This window comes from Oncorhynchus kisutch, linkage group LG19 (genome assembly GCF_002021735.2).
Source record: "Oncorhynchus kisutch isolate 150728-3 linkage group LG19, Okis_V2, whole genome shotgun sequence".
Taxonomy (NCBI): Eukaryota; Metazoa; Chordata; class Actinopteri; order Salmoniformes; family Salmonidae; genus Oncorhynchus; species Oncorhynchus kisutch.
The window spans coordinates 52,091,738-52,113,946 of record NC_034192.2 but is presented as its reverse complement, the minus strand read 5'-3'; the positions used below and the strand labels follow the sequence as shown (position 1 = coordinate 52,113,946).

The 22,209-nt window shown below is 45.3% G+C and overlaps 1 protein-coding gene across 1 annotated transcript; it reads left to right on the top strand.

The window, feature by feature from the left end:
* The first annotated feature begins 70 nt into the window (after positions 1-70).
* LOC109864950 (coagulation factor VIII) lies at positions 71-21,470 on the top strand. The gene is made up of 26 exons (XM_031798001.1): positions 71-416; positions 604-704; positions 822-944; positions 1,865-2,077; positions 2,821-2,997; positions 3,123-3,226; positions 3,642-3,762; positions 3,985-4,246; positions 6,156-6,321; positions 6,437-6,524; positions 6,782-6,999; positions 7,260-7,410; positions 7,552-7,761; positions 7,984-9,232; positions 9,800-9,965; positions 10,282-10,530; positions 10,723-10,951; positions 11,118-11,300; positions 11,516-11,632; positions 12,074-12,145; positions 12,534-12,619; positions 12,826-12,987; positions 17,090-17,234; positions 17,524-17,672; positions 20,406-20,588; positions 20,848-21,470. The coding sequence occupies exons 1-26, from the start codon at positions 265-267 to the stop codon at positions 21,001-21,003; spliced, it is 5,232 nt and encodes a 1,743-aa protein (XP_031653861.1). The 5' UTR covers positions 71-264; the 3' UTR covers positions 21,004-21,470.
* Positions 21,471-22,209: the final 739 nt, after the last annotated feature.

Here is a 22,209-nt window from a genome sequence, read left to right as displayed (position 1 = left end):
ACCTGCCCTGAATGACTGGTCGCCGCTGTACAGATCCCACACATACACACACTCTCTCTCCCTTTATCTCTCTCACTCCCCCCTCACATTTATACACACTCTGTCTTTCTCTACCTGTGACTATCTCTCTGGTTAGGAACTTTCCCTTTAAATATCCCCCCTAACGGAAAATAACGGTAGTAAGTTGCCTGCTACGGTCCGGGTATCTGACTTCTCGACCACCAGTGAATTGACGTTCAGTCAGACAGGTGCGTGTGCCTTGCGATGAGAACGCTGTTGATATCCCTCCTCTGCGTCCTCAGCGGGGTGGAAGAGACCTTGGCCGTACCTTCCACGAGAGAGTTCTATATCGCCGCGGTTGAGATCGGTTGGGACTATCTCTATTGGGGCAGCGCTGACCCCGTATCAGAACAAAGGTGAAGTTCTCTCCAGTCATTACCTAATATCTATCCCTTTTTTTGCGTCAATTTTGTTGTAGGCTTTTCTATTCAACTAACAGTTTCAAATGTATATCACCATGCAGCCTATTTGATTTGTTTTCACGTTTTAATCATTGATTTTTAAGCCTTTTTTTAAATATCCATGTTGATTATGAATTTGTAGGAGGAGGACCAAGGAACCCACTCAGAAATACATAAAAGCTGTTTATAGAGAATACACTGATTCCACATATTCAGTCCCCAAGCCTACACCAACATGGGCAGGTATGTGTACTAACTTCATTCATTCATTATTAATTACTTTAAGTATATCTTTAGAATTATATGCTACCACACACACGCACACAGAGAGAGAGCTGAACAGAGTGCTTTGTGTTGCAGGTATCCAGGGTCCGGTGATCCATGCCCAGGCCAGTGACAGGGTGGTGGTGCACTTTAAGAACCTGGCGTCCCAGCCCTACAGTATCAGCCCTGTGGGGGTCAGCTACTGGAAACAGTCTGAGGGTAATGTCTTTATGTCTACCTACTACCTTACTACTGGAAACAGTCTGAGGGTAATGTCTTTATGTCTACCTAATAGCTTACTACTGGAAACAGTCTGAGGGTAATGTCTTTATGTCTACCTACAAGCTTACTACTGGAAACAGTCTGAGGGTAATGTCTTTATGTCTACCTACTGCCTTACTACTGGAAACAGTCTGAGGGTAATGTCTTTATGTCTACCTACTAGCTTACTACTGGAAACAGTCTGAGGGTAATGTCTTTATGTCTACCTAATAGCTTACTACTGGAAACAGTCTGAGGGTAATGTCTTTATGTCTACCTACTAGCTTACTACTGGAAACAGTCTGAGGGTAATGTCTTTATGTCTACCTAATAGCTTACTACTGGAAACAGTCTGAGGGTAATGTCTTTATGTCTACCTACAAGCTTACTACTGGAAACAGTCTGAGGGTAATGTCTTTATGTCTACCTACTGCCTTACTACTGGAAACAGTCTGAGGGTAATGTCTTTATGTCTACCTACTAACTTACTACTGGAAACAGTCTGAGGGTAATGTCTTTATGTCTACCTACTAACTTACTACTGGAAACAGTCTGAGGGTAATGTCTTTATGTCTACCTACTAGCTTACCAACTTACCGTAAACACTAAATCTGCATATCTACCTACTAACTTACCGTAAACTGTAAGCCACTGTCACATCCTAGCACTGGTGTTATAAAGTAGACTGAATCCAATAAAGGGCTTACCCCCTATTTACTGTCTTGAATTACGTGAACAAGTGTGTGTGTGTGTGTGTGTGTGTGTGTGTGTGTGTGTGTGTGTGTGTGTGTGTGTGTGTGTGTGTGTGCGTGCATCTGCTATGTCAGTCTCTGTGTGTACATGCGTATATTCCTAGCAATATATCTCTTTCTCTTTAGGGGCCGGATACGATGACGCCACGTCAAGCCAGGAGAAGGAGGATGATGCTGTCGCTCCAGGAGGATACTACAAGTACGTCTGGGACATCAATCCTAATGACGGTCCGACCTTGGGAGACCCAGAATGCCTCACCTACTCCTACTCCTCCCAGGTGGACACTGTACAGGACTTCAACTCTGGGCTCATCGGGGCTCTGCTCATCTGCAAATCAAGTTAGAGACACAACTTTATTCCTGCCATGTTACTCCCACTCACCTTACAGTCAGATACTCCACAACTTTATTCCTGCTATGTTACTCCCACACACCTTACAGTCAGATACTCCACAACTTTATTCCTGCTATGTTACTCCCACACACCTTACAGTCAGATACTCCACAACTGTATTCCTGCTATGTTACTCCCACACACCTTACAGTCAGATACTCCACAACTTTATTCCTGCTATGTTACTCCCACACACCTTACAGTGAGATACTCCACAACTTTATTCCTGCTATGTTACTCCCACACACCCTCCACAACTTTCTCTCTATGTATCACACTCCCCTTACAGTGCAGTCAGACCCACTGTGACATATATTTGCCTGGTAAAGGAGGAAATTAATGTGGCTGCTGGACTTATAGCTGACTGGGACTTATAATGTGCTCTGCTCTCAGTCATCCAGTGATCATGTCCTACCTAATGGAAGGTTTTGTGAATAGAAGGAGGTCTGAATCACATAATCACCTTACTAAGTAGGGATTGTCAGTAGTTTACTGCACATGATGAAGCTTAACACCCAGACTGCCACATCGCCTGATTATTAAACAAATGAGCAATTGGACCAAACAAGTAATTTCACCACATGCCTCAATTCACTAAATGCGTAAGTTCACCAAATGTACCCTGTGATATTCAGAGTTATCAACTAATGTGTTATCTATATTCTCTGCTTCCCTTGGGTTCTCACAGCTGCATTTACAGATAATGGAGTTCGGAAAAGCAGAGAGTTTATTCTGCTCTTTGCTGTTTTCGATGAGAGTAAGAGCTGGTACGGAGAGGTGGGGAGTTTCCGGGAAAGATTTAAGAAGGCCAGTGCAAGAAAACAGTACCACACTATCAATGGATACGTCAACTCAACTTTACCAGGTCAGGAGCTAGTTTAGCATGTTACTGTATAGAGTCAACAGAACAGAGTCCTGTTGTCAACTATGCTGTAGTAGAAGACTCAAAAATATGTTTTTGTGTGGGTTGGTTGTTTGGTATGTTTGTAGGTCTGACGATGTGCCAGGGACGAGACCATGTGTTCTGGCATCTCATTGGAATGGAAACGTCTCCAGAGATCCACTCTATACAGTTTCAGGATCACACTCTGCAGGTACATCAGATAATTCAAGTTTACATCAGGCTTCACTTAAAGTTGTCAACCAATCATAATTAATGATCATATGTGACAAACAACCAAGATTTTCCTTTGATAATTTTGCCAGTTCAGTTGTTATAAGTCAGCAGGTAGGGGTGGCAGGTAGCCTAGTGGTTAGAGTGTTGGGCCAGTGACTGAAAGGTTGCTAGTTCGAATCCCCGAACTGACAAGGTAAAAATCGTTCTGCACCTGAACAAGGCATTTAACCCACTGACAATCAACCAAGATTAGGCCGTCATTGTCATTGTAAAATAAGAATTGGTTCTTAACTGACTTGCCTGGCTAAATAAAAAATAAGTTTTTTTGTGAGAATGTGTAACCAGTTCAGCAGCATTTCAGTCTGAGCCTAACTCTACCCTTGTCATTCCAGGTGATGGCCCACCGTAAGGTTACTGTGGAGATGACCCCTATGACCTTTACCACAGCGGAGATGAAGCCCAGCACTCAGGGGAAGTTCCTCATCAGCTGTCAGATCCAAGAACACCGCCACGGTAAGAGAATGTTCTCTCAAAGTTGTGAAATAAAGTTTTGATCAATTTCAAAGTTCCCAATTTGATTTGACACTCCTGTGTGAGGTAACAGAGTACATTTGTACATTTGAGCCAGAGTAGCATGAATTATTATGTGGTTGAGAATGTGCTATAAGGTGTTCATATTGCATCTATAAGGTGTCTTGTGAGTTGCTATAAGGTCTCTGTATGTTTTTGTTCCAGCGGGTATGAGTGCATTCTTTAAGGTAGAGGACTGCCCAGAGCCTGTGACGGTGCCCGGTCCTGACGTGCGTCAGGTCCAGCAGTCTGAGGATAAGGAGGACTATGAATATGGAGATGACATGTTTGAGACCTTTGTGTTTAAGCCTGGGAAAGATCAGGCTGTGGGGCGCTCCCGAGGGGGGAAGATCAAAATCTGGCTCCATTACATCGCTGCTGAGGAGATCATCTGGGATTATGCACCCCACCTCAGCCAGGGAGACAGGTAGGAAACCCCACCTCAGCCAGGGAGACAGGTACGAAACCCCACCTCAGCCAGGGAGACAGGTAGGAAACCCCACCTCAGCCAGGGAGACAGGTAGGAAACCCCACCTCAGCCAGGGAGACAGGTACGAAACCCCACCTCAGCCAGGGAGACAGGTAGGAAACCCCACCTCAGCCAGGGAGACAGGTAGGAAACACCACCTCAGCCAGGGAGACAGGTGGGAAACCCCACTTCAGCCAGGGAGACAGGTAGGAAACCCCACCTCAGCCAGGGAGACAGGTACGAAACCCTACCTCGGGCAGGGAGACAGGTAGGAAACCCCACCTCAGCCAGGGAGACAGGTAGGAAACCCCACCTCAGTGAGGGAGATAGGTACAAAACCCCACCTCAGTGAGGGAGACAGGTACAAAACCTCACCTCAGCCAGGGAGACAGGTAGGAAACCCCACCTCAGCCAGGGAGACAGGTAGGAAACCCCACCTCAGTGAGGGAGACAGGTACAAAACCCCACCTCAGTGAGGGAGACAGGTACGAAACCCCACCTCAGTGAGGGAGACAGGTACGAAACCCCACCTCAGTGAGGGAGACAGGTACAAAACCCCACCTCTGTGATGGAGACAGGTACAAAACACCACCTCAGCGAGGGAGACAGGTACAAAACCCCACCTCAGCCAGGGAGACAGGTACGAAACCCCACCTCAGCCAGGGAGACAGGTACGAAACCCCACCTCAGTGAGGGAGACAGGTACAAAACTCCACCTCTGTGATGGAGACAGGTACAAAACCCCACCTCAGCCAGTGAGACAGGTACGAAACCCCACCTCAGTGAGGGAGAGAGGTACAAAACCCTACCTCAGTGAGGGAAACAGGTACGAAACTCCACCTCAGTGAGGGAGACAGGTACAAAACCCCACCTCTGTGATGGAGACAGGTACGAAACCCCATCTCAGCCAGGGAGACAGGTACGAAACCCCACCTCAGTGAGGGAGACAGGTACAAAACTCCACCTCAGTGAGGGAGACAGGTACAAAACCCCACCTCAGCCAGGGAGACAGGTACAAAACCCCACCTCAGTGAGGGAGACAGGTACGAAACTCCACCTCAGTGAGGGAGACAGGTACAAAACCCCACCTCTGTGATGGAGACAGGTACGAAACCCCACCTCAGCCAGGGAGACAGGTACGAAATCCCACCTCAGCCAGGGAGACAGGTACAAAACCCCACCTCAGTGAGGGAGACAGGTACAAAACCCCACCTCAGTGAGGGAGACAGGTAGGAGAGAGGGTAAAGGGGCGACAGGGAGGGAGGGAGGGAGGGATAAAGAGGGAGAGCGATACAGGGAGGAAAGAAGAAATAGGTGAAGGAATGGGTGGCAAAGGTGGGAGAATGGGAGTGAAAAGGAAATGGAAAGGAAGAGAGAGGGAGGGAGGACCGAGAAAGGGAGAGTGTCAGAGAGACTGTGTATAGTAAGAGTACAGATGGGAGGGAGGACCGAGATAGGGAGAGGGTCAGAGAGACTGTGTATAGTAAGAGTACAGATGGGAGGGAGGACCGAGATAGGGAGAGGGTCAGAGAGACTGTGTATAGTAAGAGTTCAGATGGGAGGGAGGACCGAGAAAAGGAGAGGGTCAGAGTGACTGTGTATAGTAAGAGTTCAGATGGGAGGGAGGACTGAGAAAAGGAGAGGGTCAGAGAGACTGTGTATAGTAAGAGTACAGATGGGAGGGAGGACCGAGATAGGGAGAGGGTCAGAGAGACTGTGTATAGTAAGAGTTCAGATGGGACGGAGGACCGAGAAAAGGAGATAGCCAGAAAAAGACTAGGACAGGAAAGGGACAGATAGCATTGCTCAAAGTTCATGATACTAACGATGCTGATACTACCCTCCCTCCATTGTCTCTGTGTTCCAGTCAACTGTTATCGGAATACTTTCCCAGGGGGCCTCATCAGCTGGGTCATGAATATAAGAAGGTGGTGTATGTAGAATACACTGACCAGACCTTCACCACGAGGAAATCACCTGTTAAAAGACTGCTGGGACCACTGCTCAGAGGACAGGTGGACGAACACTTCCAAGTGTGTACCACAATCAACAAAACAAACAAACAAACAAACAAAAAGCATGTAAACAAAAAATATGTATCTGAATAGATAGTAAAGAAAGTAAAGGTCATTCTCATTGCTTCTTCAGATAGTGTTCAAGAACCTAGCAAGTCGTCCTTTCAACATTTATCCAAACGGCCTCACCAAGATTTCTCCACTGCGTAAAACAGGGAATGGTAAGATAAACAAAAATGTGGCATTATGATAAGATAATATTACTGGCTATGCATTTAGGTTTAAAATCATAACTAAGTCCTTCGTGGAATATGGTCATCATATGTGGTGTGTTTATATGTTGGGGTCTGGAGAATCTCATAAAAAGTGATTTTATAGTAATTGTATTAGTCTAATAGTCATTCTATTACACTAATATAATCTCTTAGTCTCTTAGTCATTCTTGTTCCCCCCATGGTGTCTATGTGTGATTGTGTAGAGGGTGAAAAGGACCTTCGTTCACTGGCTGTACCCCCCAATGGGACATATGGGTACATGTGGAAACTAACAGCAGAGGACGGGCCCCTGGAGAGAGACCCACAGTGTCTGACCCGTCTGTACCAGAGTACCATCAACCCTGAGAGAGACGTGGCCACTGGCCTCGTAGGACCCCTCCTCATCTGCAAGAAGGACTCCATGGACACCAGGGGGCGGCTGGTGAGAATCGCCACTTCATATGTCCATAATGACACATGGGTTGTTTTTTCGGACACAGATTAAGTCTTGGAATAAGAATAACGTCCAATGGAGAATAGAGATGTGTCCGGGAATCTGGCCCAATATGACATATCAATACATTATCTCTCCTGCAGCTTGCCCAAGTCTCATACACTGATCACTTGGATCTTGCTGTTTGTAGCAGTGTGAGAGTATGTGAGATGTTGTGGTTATCCTAATCTAAGATGTCCAACTTGCAGGTGGGCCCAGATAAAGTGAAGCAGTTGATGTTCGCTGTGTTTGATGAAAACAAGAGTTGGAACATCAATGACAACATTCAGAAGTACAGCAGAGACCCCTCCATGGTCAACCCTACAGACCCTGACTTCTACAACTCCAATGTCATCTACAGTAAGTGGGGTTTTCCTGCCTGGATATCTTGTAGGCTAGCTTCCCTTATTTCTTGATGAAGGTGGTGATACCTCCTTCATGTCTGCTCTGTCACCCCTCCTATGTTTTAGATTTTGATCTGGATCTCATTTTTGTTTACAGATGTGAACGGGATAATGTTCAACGGGCAGATGATCCAGGTGTGTAAGGATGACGTGACCTTCTGGCACCTGGCCAACGTGGGGACACAGAGCGACTTCCTGTCCGTCTACTTCACAGGAAACCCGTTCATGAGGGACAATGTGTATGAGTCCGTTCTCACACTCTTCCCAATGTCTGGGGAGACTGTTACCATGGAGACCGAGCTAATTGGTAAGGTCAAATGACAATGTTTGTTTGTCAGCCATTGCTGTTTTTGATGCTGCTAAATTTGTGTTCAGTATGCATAAATTAGAAGAACATTTTTGAAACAGAGAGGTGCTACAGGTCCATTAGGAACACAGGTTTCACTATGGTGCGCCCTACTAAAACCTGACCCTGACCTGAGAGATTTTTTTCTGAAGTGTTGTGAGCTGATGTTTATTTCATCCTCAGGTGAGTGGGAGATCAGTGCTTTCGACAGTAGCCTGAAGAGCCTTGGCATGAGCGCCCGCTACTCCGTCCTGTCTTGTAACATTGACCTGCTTGTGGACAACGAGGACCTAGAGTACGGCCTGGAGGACGTTCTGCCTGATTACGTAGACCAGTTTTTCAAACCGAGATCCCTCCGCCCCCGGCTACAGAACAGGACCGTAGCCGTCAGAGTCTGCAAGAAGCAACCCGGTTTAAACCAGAACACAACAACACCGAAAACAAGAAATTACACAGATAACGAAGTCTCCATCGGAGAATCTGGGGACCACGGGTCTGATAACAATGTCACATTTAAGGCAGAGGACCAGAGGTCAATCTGTGAGGTCAGGTATGTGACCGTGTTGTCTGCTGACGAGGAGGGCAACCTGCTCTCCCAGGGAGGGATCCCCACAGACGTTCTGAAGCAACTGGAGAAGGACGGAGAGTGGAAGGCTTCAGAGACCCAGGAGGGAGGGGGTCTGGGTGGGGAGCAGGGGGGGAAGAGACAAAGACGCCAGGCCAGGGTAGAAGGAGGAGAGGATGGGGAGGAGGTAGAGGAGGGAGGTCTGGGCAGGGAGCAGGGGGGGAATGGAAGACAGAGACGCCAGGCCAGTTTGGAGGGTGGAGAGAGCAACAAGCTAGCGGAGAACTGTGAGGAGGAGGTGCTGAAGGAGTGGAAGGGTCGGGTATATGGGGAGGCGCTGGAGCAGGAGCAGAGAGAAGAGCAGAAGGTGGAGGTGTTGGATCAGCAGGAGGAGCAGGGACAAAAGGGGGAGTTGGATCGAGATTCACATCCTCTAAGCACATATCACACAGATAAGGACCCTCTATTCTTGGAGTTAGATGGATGGAGGGATCTAGACCCTCTGAAAAACACTTTGAAAGCGCTCCCGGATCAGCTGAAGGTGCAGCAACAGAGGGAGGAGCAGAAAGCTGGGGAGGTGCATCCCCTAAACAACAACCCTCACACAGATCCAGACACCCCTCTACTGGATTTGTTGGATCTAGACTTCTCCAATGTCTCCAATGACAATGAGACGGCTCCCAGGAACGCAGTGTCTCTGGAGTATGATGACTATAGTGAGAAGGACACTGGGACAACCTACATGGGGACAGAGGACAACCTGGACCTGAGGACCACAGATGGACATTACCGCAGCTACTACATCGCTGCACAGGAGATCACATGGGACTATGGGATCAGGAAACCACATCAGCTCATAAAAACAAGGTAGTGTTTGGTTTTTGTAAGTATCTGGTTTCTTGGACACTTATGTTTAGTCTTTGAGCAGCACTTTCAATTGAGAATCTCAATTGAATATGCTTTTTAGTCTAGAACTAGACTTAATCTGTGTCTGGCCCCATCTGTTTGACTATACATTTTTTTTTTTTCTATGGAGAATCTAAATTGAATATGCCTCTTAGTCTAGAACTAGGCATAGTCTGTGTCTGGCCCTATCTGTTAATGAAAGAAATCCTGTTTCTGATTGATCACCTCAAGCTGTCTAGGCAAGTCAGTTAAGAACAAATTCTTATTTTCAATGACGGCCTAGGAACAGTGGGTTAACTGCCTGTTCAGGGCCAGAACGACAGATTTGTACCTTGTCAGCGCGGGGGTTTGAACTTGCAACCTTCCGGTTACTAGTCCAACGCTCTAACCACTAGGCTACTCTGCCACCCCTTTTATCAGGCTATTGATCAACGGCAAGCTGTCTTTTATCAGGCTATTGATCAACGGCAAGCTGTCTTTTATCAGGCTATTGATCAGCTCATCAACTCCCAACTGTTCCCTCCCCAGAGAGAGGCGTAGGGGAATGAGGAAGTTCCTGATGGAATATAAGAAGGTGGTGTTCAGGGCCTACAGTGAGAGAGACTTCCAGATCCCTGTCACCAGAGGAGAGCTGCAGGAACATCTTGGACTCATGGGTCCTATCATTAAAGCTGAGATCAACGACCTCCTTACCGTGAGTGGAGATCAGTGATCATCTTATTAATTCACTGATGTTCAAATCAATTCATATTTTGGTGGCCTTAGCTCAACTACTAGTAACCTCGTCAAGGTGTTTCGGAGTTCTTGGTGTTATGGCTAAGGTGTTGGACAGTTTCAGGAACCATGGTTTGAATCCAGATTGCATTACCCCCTGAATTCACTGCAATATTATTTTCATGGCATATTCTCAGATATCAGATTGTGTATATAATTCTGTTAAACATTCACTTGATCTTAACCTTGACCTGTTTTTATTGTCTCGATGCTGATCTTGATCTTGACCTCGACAGGTGACCTTCAAGAACATGGCGTCCAGGCCGTACTCCCTGCACCTCCATGGAGTGTATGATAAGACCCAGGGTGATGGATGGACCCAGACCCAGTGGGGGTCCTCCAGGGCTGGGGTGGCGGGGGTCCCTGGGGAGGCGGTCCAGCCTGGGGAGGTCAGGGTCTACACCTGGAGGATCACCAGGAAGCAGGGGCCCACCGCTGCAGAGTTTGACTGTAAGGCCGGGGCCTACTACTCTACACAGAATAAGGCAGGTGGCACTGTCAACATTTCCTCTACCTGTATATTAAAAAGCTAGCTCATAGTTAGGCCTCATAAGTGTCTTTTATTTTCGTTAGACAGCTTATCAATGTTTTGACATGATTTTCCCTGCATGCACTTTGTTGTTCTGGCGTGCGTATTTGACTGTGTGGCTTTGTGTTCTGTTCTCACCCCTCAACAGGTGAAGGACCTCCACTCCGGTCTGATTGGCCCCTTAGTAATCTGTAAACCAGGCACCCTCCACCCCCAACTGAACCTACAGCCCAACCTACAGGAGTACGCCCTCCTCTTCCACACCTTCGACGAGACCAAGAGCTGGTACCTGGACGAGAACATCCGTCAGTACTGCATCCCGCCCTGCCAGGCCCGGAGAGATGACCCCTGGTTTCAGCTCAGCAACAAGTTTGCAGGTAGAGTTACTCAGACTCCCTCCTAATGTCAATACTAGTTTCATAATAAATACATTTAAATAGATTTCTAGTAAATTTCTCTGTTTGTTTAGGTTCATACTCATATCTGATCGATTGTTTGGGTTTGAGATTCATTTCTCTGGAAAATATTTCCTTGTGACCGTAGCGATAAACGGCTACGTGGCAGAGACACTTCCTGGTCTGATGGTTGGCCAGCACCAGCAAGTCAGGTGGCACCTGCTGAACGTCGGGGGCGACGGGGAGTATCACACCGCCCACTTCCACGGTCTGCCCTTCAGCATTCACAAGGAGCAGGAGCATCGCATGGGGGTGTACAACCTCTATCCTGGTAAACACACACTAAGAAACACACAAACATGCAAACACAACCACAGTTACCACACACACAACCACGCAAATGCACACACACACACGCACACACACACACACCTACTGTACACACACACACATATGTACATGCCCACACAATAAAATAATAGTCAATCATAATGAATCAATCAAGAATGTCATCTATCCCACCTTGGTCTCTGTCCCACTCTCCAGGTGTGTTTGGCACAGTGGAGATGAGGCCGGCCACAGTGGGGACCTGGATGGTGGAGTGTACAGTAGGAGAGCACCAGCTAGCCGGCATGAGGGCTAAACTACTGGTCTACAACCCACGTAAGTAGCCTACCACATCTCCCAAACCATGTAGGTACCACACCTCACAACCCATGTAGGTACCACACCTCACAACCCATGTAGGTACCACACCTCACAACCCATGTAGGTACCACACCTCACAACCCATGTAGGTACCACACCTCCCAACACATGTAGGTACCACACCTCCCAACACATGTAGGTACCACACCTCCCAACCCATGTAGGTACCACACCTCACAACCCATGTAGGTTCCACACCTCCCAACACATGTAGGTACCACACCTCACAAACCATGTAGGTACCACACATAGTTAACTCACAACAGCTTTACTCAGTAGACTGAGACAGAAGTGTGAAATATGTTATTTGGAATGTCTTAGAATGACATTGTTGGTTATTTGTTGTGAAATGTGGACAATACAAATAGAATGTAATTTCCTGTGATTACCTGGCAGGATGCATCCAGCCTCTGGGGTTGAGGTCAGGAAGAATAGACGATTCCCAGATCACGGCATCAGACCACATAGGTAAGCAAGTTTCAGCAATGCAAGAATGTACCCACAAGAATGTAACTACACACCTCTCCATCATGATAGCTGATGTGTGGCAAGCGTTTTTGACAGAAAAAAGGCTGCTTCACATTGGTGGTGGAAGAGGTGTGTTGCTCCTTGCTATGTAAAAGCACTTTGAACACTTGAAAAGCATTATAAAAATCCAATAAATTATTATTATTAATTTATTTCATGTCAGGAAGTAGGCTCATACACTGTATATGCATAAGTAAGCCTCTAGAATGGAGAAATGTTACCATGATGAATCAGTGACATACTGTTTATGAAAACACAGTATACTCTACTCTGTTTTAGGTCTGCATACAGTTAGCCAGTGGGATTGAATGCATATATGTGTTGCCAGGTAACTGGGAGGCCAGGCTGGCGAGGCTGGAGCTATCTGGTTCTGTCAACGCCTGGATGGGCACGAATCAGAAATCATGGATCCAGGTTTAACTCTAAACTTCCTGTTCTTCTATGAAAGATCCTTGTAGATTGAAAGGCCATCTGGTTTAGCTGCCCCTGTCTTTTGCATGGTTGGGGTCCATTCCATTTAAATTCAGTAGATCTATGTTTTCCTCAGTTCACTTCCTGAATTGACTGAATTGAAATGGACCTGGCCCCAACTCTGGTCTCCTATTGTGTCTCCTATGTAGGTGGACCTCCAGAGACCCACTCTGCTCCATGGGATTCAGACCCAGGGTGCCAGAGCCTCTCTGGGCCTGAAGGACTACTTCATCGTGCACTTCACCCTCTCCTACAGCTTAGACCAGGAGACCTGGACTAACTACAAGGGGAACAGCACCACGCCATCTTATGTCAGTACCTTACATGTACCTTAACCATCTGTACCAGTACCTACTGGCTAGTACTGTACCCACAAAGCATGAGCTTAATTGTGTACCATACAAACCAGAAGTCAGTGAGAGCAGGTAGTGAGAGTAGGTAGTGAGAGCAGGTAGTGAGAGCAGGTAGTGAGAGCAGGTAGTGAGAGCAGGTAGTGAGAGCAGGTGCATGTATCCTTTTGTTACTGTAAATGTCATCAATGCTTAAAATATTTCTGAGTAACTCTATGCATTACTGTGGTGTAGCTGTTCTTAGCCCCCTAAGGTTGATGTCTGCCCCCGCAAAAATATCAAATTAGCAAAAGACAAAAATCCCCATAAAAATATATTTGTTTTTTGCATTGGATGCGTCTCAATACATCACATCCGCCTATGTCTCAAAATACACCTCTGCTGTCTTCAACCAGGATCTCAGCGATGACTGCCTCATTGCCTGCGTCCGTAATGGGTCCGTGGTCAAACGACCACCCCTCATCACTGTCAAACGCTCCCTAAAACACTTCAGCGAGCAGGCCTTTCTAATCGACCTGGCCCGGGTATCCTGGAAGGATTTTGACCTCATCCCGTCAGTAGAGGATGCACTATTGCTCTTTAAAAGTGCTTTCCTCACCATCTTAAATAAGCATGCCCCATTCAGAAAATGTAGAACCAGGAACAGATATAGCCCTTGGTTCACTCCAGACCTGACTGCCCTTGACCAGCACAAAAACATCCTGTGGCGTTCTGCATTAGCATCGAATAGCCCCCGCGATATGCAACATTTCAGGGAAGTTAGGAACCAATATACACAGGCAGTTAGGAAAGCAAAGGCTAGCTTTTTCAAACAGAAATTTGCATCCTGTAGCACAAACTCCAAAAAGTTAAAGTCCATGGAGAATAAGAGCACCTCCTCTCAGCTGCCCACTGCACTGAGGCTAGGAAACACTGTCACCACTGATGAAGCTACGATAATCAAGAATTTCAATAAGTATTCCTCTATGGCTACCCCTACCCCGATCAACAGCTCTGCACCCCCCACAGCAACTTGCCCAAGCCTCCCCCATTTCTCCTTCACCCAAATCCAGATAGATGATGCTCGGAAAGAGCTGCAAAATCTGGACCCCTACAAATCAGCTGGGCAAGACAATCTGGACCCTCTCTTTCTAAAATTATCCGCAACAATTGTTGCAACCCCTATTACTAGCCTGTTGAACCTCTGTTTCATATCGTCTGAGATTCCCAAAGATTGGAAAGCTGCCGCAGACATCCCACTCTTCAAAGGGGGAGACACTCTAGACCCAAACTGTTACAGACCTATATCTATCCTACCCTGCTTTTCCAATCCCACCGTACCTTCTCCGCTATGCAATCTGGTTTCCGAACTGGTCACGGGTGCACCTCAGTCACGCTCAAGGTCCTAAACGACATTATAACCTCAATTGATAAAAGACAATACTGTGCAGCCGTATTCATCGACCTGGTCAAGGCTTTCGACTCTGTCAATCATCGCATTATTATTGGTAGACTCAACAGCCTTGGTTTCTCAAATGACTGCCTCGCCTGGTTCACCAACTACTTCTCAGACAGAGTTCAGTGTGTCAAATCGGAGGGCCTGTCCGGACCTCTGGCAGTCTCTATGGGGGTGCCATAGGGTTAAATTCTCAGGCCGACTCTTTTCTCTGTATACATCAATGATGTCGCTCTTGCTGCTGGTGATTCTCTGATCCACCTCTACGCAGACGACACCATTCTGTATACTTCTGGCCCTTCTTTGGACACTGTGTTAACTAACCTCCAGACGAGCTTCAATGCCATACAACACTTCTTCCGTGGCCCGCAACTGCTCTTAAATGCAAGTAAAACTAAATGCATGCTCTTCAACCGATCGCTGCCCGCACCTGCCCGCCTGTCGAGCATCACTACTCTGGACGCTTCTGACTTAGGATATGTGGACAACTACAAATACCTAGGTGTCTGGTTAAACTGTAAACTCTCCTTCCAGACTCACATTAAGCATCTGCAATCCAAAATTAAATCTAGAATCAGCTTCCTATTTCGAAACAAAGCATCCTTCACTCATGCTGCCAAACATACCCTCGTAAAACTGACTATCCTATTGATCCTTGACTTCGGCGATGTCATCTACAAAATATCCTCCAACACTCTACTCAGCAAATTGGATGCAGTCTATCACAGTGCCATCCGTTTTGTCACCAAAGCCCCATATACTACCCACCACTGCAACCTGTATGCTCCCGTTGGCTGGCCCTCGCTTCATACTCGTCGCCAAACCCACTGGCTCCAGGTCATCTCCAAGTCTTTGCTAGGTAAAGCCCCGCCTTATCTCAGCTGACTGGTCACCATAGCAGCACCCACCGATAGCACGCGCTCCAGCAGGTATATTTCACTGGTCACTCCCAATTCTTCCTTTGGGCGCCTTTCCTTCCAGTTCTCTGCTGCCAATGACTGAAACAAACTGCAAAAATCACTGAAGCTGGAGACTTATATCTCCCTCACTAACTTTAAGCATCATCTGTCAGAGCAGCTTACAGATCATTGCACCTGTGCATAGCCCATCTGTAAATAGCCCACCCAACTACCTCATCCCCATATTGTTATTTATTTAATTTTTTGCTCCTTTGCACAACAGTATCTCTACTTGCACATTCATCTTCTGCACATCTATCACTCCAGTGTTTAATTGCTAAATTGTAATTATTTTGCCACTATGGCCTATTTATTGCCTTACCTCCTTAATCTTACTTCATTTGCACACACTGTATATAGACTTTTCTATTGTGTTATTGACTGTATGTTCGTTTATTCCATGTGTAACTCTGTGTTGTTGTTTGTGTCACACTGCTTTGCTTTATCTTGGCCAGGTCACAGTTGTAAATGAGGACTTGTTCTCAGCTGGCCATTAAAAAAAATATCTAAATAAAATAAAATAACTAAATAAAATGCCGTCACAGTGAAAAGTGACAGAGCTATAGCGGTGTTTGTCAGACCATGAGACATCCAGGAAATCGGTCTTCTCACACAATCATCTGTAGCATCCGAACGGTTTGGCCTGCAAACTATTATTACCCCTCTATGGAAAGATGAGAATCTCACGAACACGATGTTATTGCTCTACGAACTCCACTCGTCTGAAGTTGGTACAGTCGATCTACCAACTTCTGTCTGTAGCGTCCGAACCGTTTGGGCTACACACTAATATGTGTGCAAAGGTGATGCCTCTCTGTGGAAAGATGAGACTCTCACGAACATGTACATGTTGGTTGTTCTGCTCTAGGATGCCCACAGGCCTCATAAGACCCCAGGTACCATTTAAAAATATATATTGTTTAATGCCAAAAATATATTAAATACCCCCCCAAAAAGTTTCCTGATATTTCCTATATCTCTCAGATGTAGGACAGACACTTCAGAACAAGCTTAATTAGATTTTTTTTTGGGGGGGGGACTATCTGTTGTTCAATGTAGTGAATCTGTTATTCTATGCATTTGTATGGGCTACTTCAAAGGGTCTTAAAATTCAAAATCAAATAGCTAAATGATCCTTGGTATGACCTTCTTAAAACAATTCCATATAGATTATTATAAATTGGGTGGTTCGAGCCCTGAATGCTGATTGGCTGACAGCCGTGGTATATCAGTCCATATACCACGTGTATGGCAAACATGTATTTTTACTGCTCTAATTACATTGGTAACCAGTTTATAATTACAAAACACTGCACCTCTGGGGGTTGTGGTATATGGCCAATATACCACGGCTAAGGGCTGTGTCCAGGCATCCGTGATGCTTCATGCGTAAGAACAGACCTTAGCCGTGGTATATTGGCCATATACTACACCCCTTCGTGCCTTATTGCTTAAGTAGAACCCCTCCTCCGGCTTAGTAATAATAGGGGAATCCAGTGTGAGGAATATGTGAACCCTTTATTTACATGTTGTCCTGTACTCTTAAATTGTATGTTCTGTTTCTCCCTCCTGTTAGCGCTCTTAAAGGGGCACACACTCATTTAACATGAACATCACAAATACTACAATGCTACCTCTTGTACTTACTATTGACTTCTGTTTATTTCAGATATTTAACGGTAACCTGGATGGCTCAAAGGTGAAGGAGAACCATCTGTTTCCCCCAATCCTCGGGCGCTACATCAGACTGCAGCCTGTCACCATCCAGAGGAACCCTGCTCTTCGCATGGAGCTACTGGGCTGTGACCTCAACAGTGAGTCCCTGTGTCAGTTAGGAACACCTTTGTAACAGCTTGTAACAGCTCAGATTACGTTTAGTGGTGGTGTAGGTGGTGTATGTTGAGAGGTACATCAGCAGGTAGTCCGTGGTTAGGGGCCAGGGGTCAGGGACCGGGGGAAAGGAGGAGGTGCAGGGACGGTCAGATCTCAGGTGCTGGTGAATAGAATTCCTGAGAGAAGGAAGAAGGAACACATGAGAAGATGCCTGCAATTTCAATCTAGGATCTTTGTGTGTATGTGTGTGTGTGTGTGTGTGTGTGTCAGGCTGCTCCTTCCCCCTGGGTCTCCAAAGGAGGTTGGTCCCAGACAGCAGCTTCCGAGCCTCCTCCTTCCTGCAGACCTGGAGGCTCTCTTGGAGCCCCGCCCTCGCACGCCTCCGCCAGGACGGCAGCGCCAACGCATGGCGCCCCAAGGTACACACATTCACAACACACACACACATACACACACAGTCAAACCACATACACTTTCCTGCCATCCCCTCCCTCTGTTACTGTATTATATTATCAGTTAAATACCAGATATAAGTTATATTAGCTATATTACTTTCTTCAAAAGACTAGTAGAAAGTCCACATCATATCAATGTTTTAGCAATGTGCAAATAGTTGTAGTACAAATAGTATGGGAAGATAAATAAACATATAAATATTGGTTGTATTTACAAGCTGCATCCCTGTCTCACCCCATAACCCTTTGTAAATAAATCTGTGTGTTTATTGCCAATTTTAAATGCACATGGATTTTATAATGTCATATGTTTTTGCCCGAACACCGCTTTCCATCAATTTGTATAGCAGAATATTTTGCCAGTACTGCTGTGGAACATCCAGGTGCACTTTTGCAGACTTCAGACGTGCAGCAATGTTTTTTTTGGACAGCAGTGGCTTCTTCCGTGGTGTCCTCCCATGAACACCATTCTTGTTTAGTGTTTTACGTAACAGAGATGTTAGCATGTTCCAGATATTTCTGTAAATCTTTAGCTGACACTAGGATTCTTCTTAACCTCATTGAGCATTCTGCGCTGTGCTCTTGCAGTCATCTTTGCAGGACAGCCAGTCCTAGGGAGAGTCGCAAGAGCATGCGACAGCTTTTAGAGATACTTTTGTAACCCTTTCTAGCTTCATGCAAGTCAACAATTCTTAATCTTACGTCTCCTGAGATCTCTTTTGTTTGAGGCATGGTTCACATCAGGCAATGCTTCTTGTGAATAGCAAACTCAAATTTTGTGAGTGTTTTTTTAGGGCAGGGCAACTCTAACCAACATCTCCAATCTCGTCTCATTGATTGGACTCCAGGTTAGCTGACTCCTGACTCCAATTAGCTTTTGGAAAAGTCATTAGCCTAGGGGTTCACATAATGTACTTTTCTAACCTACACTGTGAATGTTTAAATGATGTATTCAATATAGACAAGAAAAATACAATCATTTGTGTGTTATTAGTTCAAGCACACTGTTTGTCTATTGTTGTGACTTTGATGAAGATGAGATCAAATTGTATGACTAATATATGCAGAAATACAGGTCATTCCAAAGGGTCACATACTTTTTCTTGCCACTGTATATGTTTTTCCTGTTTGCTCTTTGTTATTGAGAAGAAAAGATGTGCTTTATCCATACATCTCCATTTCGGATAGATAGCTCTTTTTGTGTTCCAATTTTCCTAGAAGGGGTTCGGTTCTATGGATTCTTGAATTACATTGAGCTGATTTCTTAGGGTATTTATGTATTGTTTTAGTGTTTCACCATAGTTAAGGTGTAGGCTCAGGTTTTCTGGGTCTCTGTGTTTTTGGTTGGATAGGTTCCTTAATTATTTTCTCAGGGTTTTGCATTCTTAATCAAACTATTTGTGATTGTTGTTCATTTTCTTAGCTTCTCTGCTTGACAGAGGCTGAAAGGTAAAATATACTGTTTAGGTTTTCTACTGTCAAGTTTACACCTTTACTATTACAGTGAAACATTATGTCCAGGAAGTTGTCTGAAAGGGATTGAATTTGTTGTTGCCTAATTGTTTTTTGGTAGGTCTCCACACTACTTTCCTTCCATCTATAGTGTTTCTTTATAGTATGCAGTTTCCTCAGCTTTGATGTCTCATGATTGAGTATTTCTCTCTTCAAGTAAAGTGTGATTTTGCTGTGATCGGATAGGGATGTCAGTGAGCTGACTGAACGCTTTGAGAGACTCTGGGTTGAGGTCTGTGATAAACTAAGGGATGTACCTACCATAGAAGTCTCCTTGAAGCCTACCATTGACTATGTACAGACCCAGCGTGCGACGGAGCTGCAAGAGCTGTGACCCATTTTTGTATGTTGTTTTGTCATAGTTGTGTCTAGGGAGGCGTATTGGGGAAGGAATGCGGTCACCTCCAAGTAGGTGTTCTCTCTCCCTCTTTCTCGTGGCCCCTCTCCATTGTTGGGGCAGCAGGTAGCCTAGTGGTTAGAGTGTTGGACTAGTAACCGAAAGGTTGCAAGGTCGGATCCCTGAGCTGACAAGGTAAAAATCTGTCATTCTGCCCCTGAACAAGGCAGTTAACCCACTGTTCCTAGGCCGTCATTGAAAATAAGAATTTGTTCTTAACTGACTTGCCTAGTTAAATAAAGGTAAAATAAAAAAAATAATTGTCTCTCTCCTTCTTTAGCTCTCTCTGTCTTTAGCTAATCACATTTACTGCCTTCCTCTGAAAACACTGGACAATGGTGATTTTCCAACTTATCAGACTGGTGTTACTTTTAAGGGCTGTTATGTGAGCAACACTTGTAATTGGTAGATAGAGGTCAACTGTGCCAAGTGTTTTCCGAAACTGAATAGTCAAGGATAGGTGGAGAAATAATGTAGAATCAGTGACCAATATCTATTGCAAGAGTGATCTTTTATGAGCTTGATGTTCTTTCCCTAGAAGACACTCTAGGAATCAATCAAGAGATACAATTGTTTGTAATGGTCACATGCTGTGGTAGAAGTGTTGTAAATGAGTTTTTTTTCTGTGTCAGTCTCTATTTTCTTCCGTCCATTGTTTTAAATCTTGTTTTTAATACTTGTTCCTGCCAAAACCAGCATCTGGACCTAGACTCACTGCTGTGCACAGTGTCTCTCTTAACGTTTTGCACCTGTTATAACCCACCCCCCTACCTCCCTCTCTCCTCCAGGTCAATAACCCCCATGAGTGGCTGCAGGTGGACTTCCTGGTTATGAAACGCATCACAGGGGTTGTGACTCAGGGGGCGTGGTCTATTCTGACTCAAATGATGGTGACAGAGTTCTCCGTAACCATTAGCGATGAAGGTCACTCCTGGTCCAACGTGGTTGACGAGGAATCGCAAAGAGAGAAGGTATCACACATCTCATTATCTTCAGATTTATCACAGGCTACGTTTCAGTACACACACACACCTTCCTTAGCATGCAGGGTCAAATGTGATTTGAAACCTCAGAGAAGTTAAGATTATTAAAGGTAAAATGCTACCAGACAGATTTACAAAACCTGATGTTGTAAAGAGTGACAAAGCTGTAACATGTTTAACTTTGAGTTTCCGAACTGTGATTTATGCGAGCCAGCTCTGTTTGACTCTGGCTCCTCCTTCCTACCAGATGTTCTTGGGGAACAGTGAGCCAGATGAGGAGATGCTGAACCTCTTTGATCCTCCTCTGTTTGCCCGCTTCATACGGATCCACCCCAGAGGCTGGGTCAACGACATAGCCCTGCGCTTGGAGTTCGTGGGCTGTGACACCCAGCAGCGTCTCTGAGAAACAGAGACAGGGCAGGGGACCCCACTGTGCAGCTCCACACTCAGGCCCACCTCATCGTCATCTCTTCCCTAGAGAATATTTAATGAGCATATCAGTGATGTAATGATCATGAAATAGTCATGTCATTGATGAACAGAGTAAGTGAATGTAGGTAAAAGGTTTGTTTAGCTAGGTTCACGGTCATATATGATATTATTTAGATGATATAATGTTGTAACTGTCTATTGATGAGCTTCAGCTGAGAACAGTTTTGTCTCATTTACAATGTATACTGCTACTAACACTATGACTTCTGACATTCCAGCTGTGATCAACCACATGTAAATAGTACAATATAATTATTATTTTCTGTCTGGATGGATGTATGCACAGTATACTGTATAGTACTGTACATGCAATATATCATATGCACTGAGGGGAGAGGGACTGAGTTTATATTGTTAAATAAACAGAGGTCACTGTTGCATGGTTTCAGAGGTCAGTGTTGCGACACGCACACACACACACACACACACACACATCCATCCATTCTCCCATTCTTTTTCTTCCTGTCCTGTTCACCATCTCCATGACAGCAAACAGTTCTCTCTTTGTTTTTGTTTAGTTCCTTTGCTCCAGCCCAGGGGGATACTGGCAGTGGCTCGGTGTTTCTCTATGATTAGGGAGGGTGGTTTCACCTTCCTTTAGTTCATTCCCGTCTCTCCAGACTGTTATTCAGTCTTATCCACTTGTGACAGTCTCTCAAGCCATTTGGCAAGTGTGATTGATATGACCATTGTTCCACTCGTAAAGAAAACGAAGAGTAACGATATAAAGTTGACAATAAGCTTCTTCAGAAATCTCTAATCTATACTGAACAAAAATATAAACGCAACATGGAAAGTGTTGGTCCCATAATCCATGAGCTGAAATAAGATCCTAGAAATGTTCCATACGCACAAAAAGTTTATTTCTTTCAAATGTTGTACTCAAATTAGTTTACATCCCTGTTAGTGAGCATTTCTCCTTTTCCAAGATAATCCATCCATCTGACAGGTGTGGCATATCAAGAAGCTAATTAAACAGCATTATCATTACAAAGGTACACCTTGTTCTGGGAACAATAAAAGGCCACTCTAAAATGTGCAGTTTTGTCACACAACACAATGCCACAGATATCTTAAGTTGTTAGGGAGTGCAGGAATGTCCACCAGAGCTGTTGTC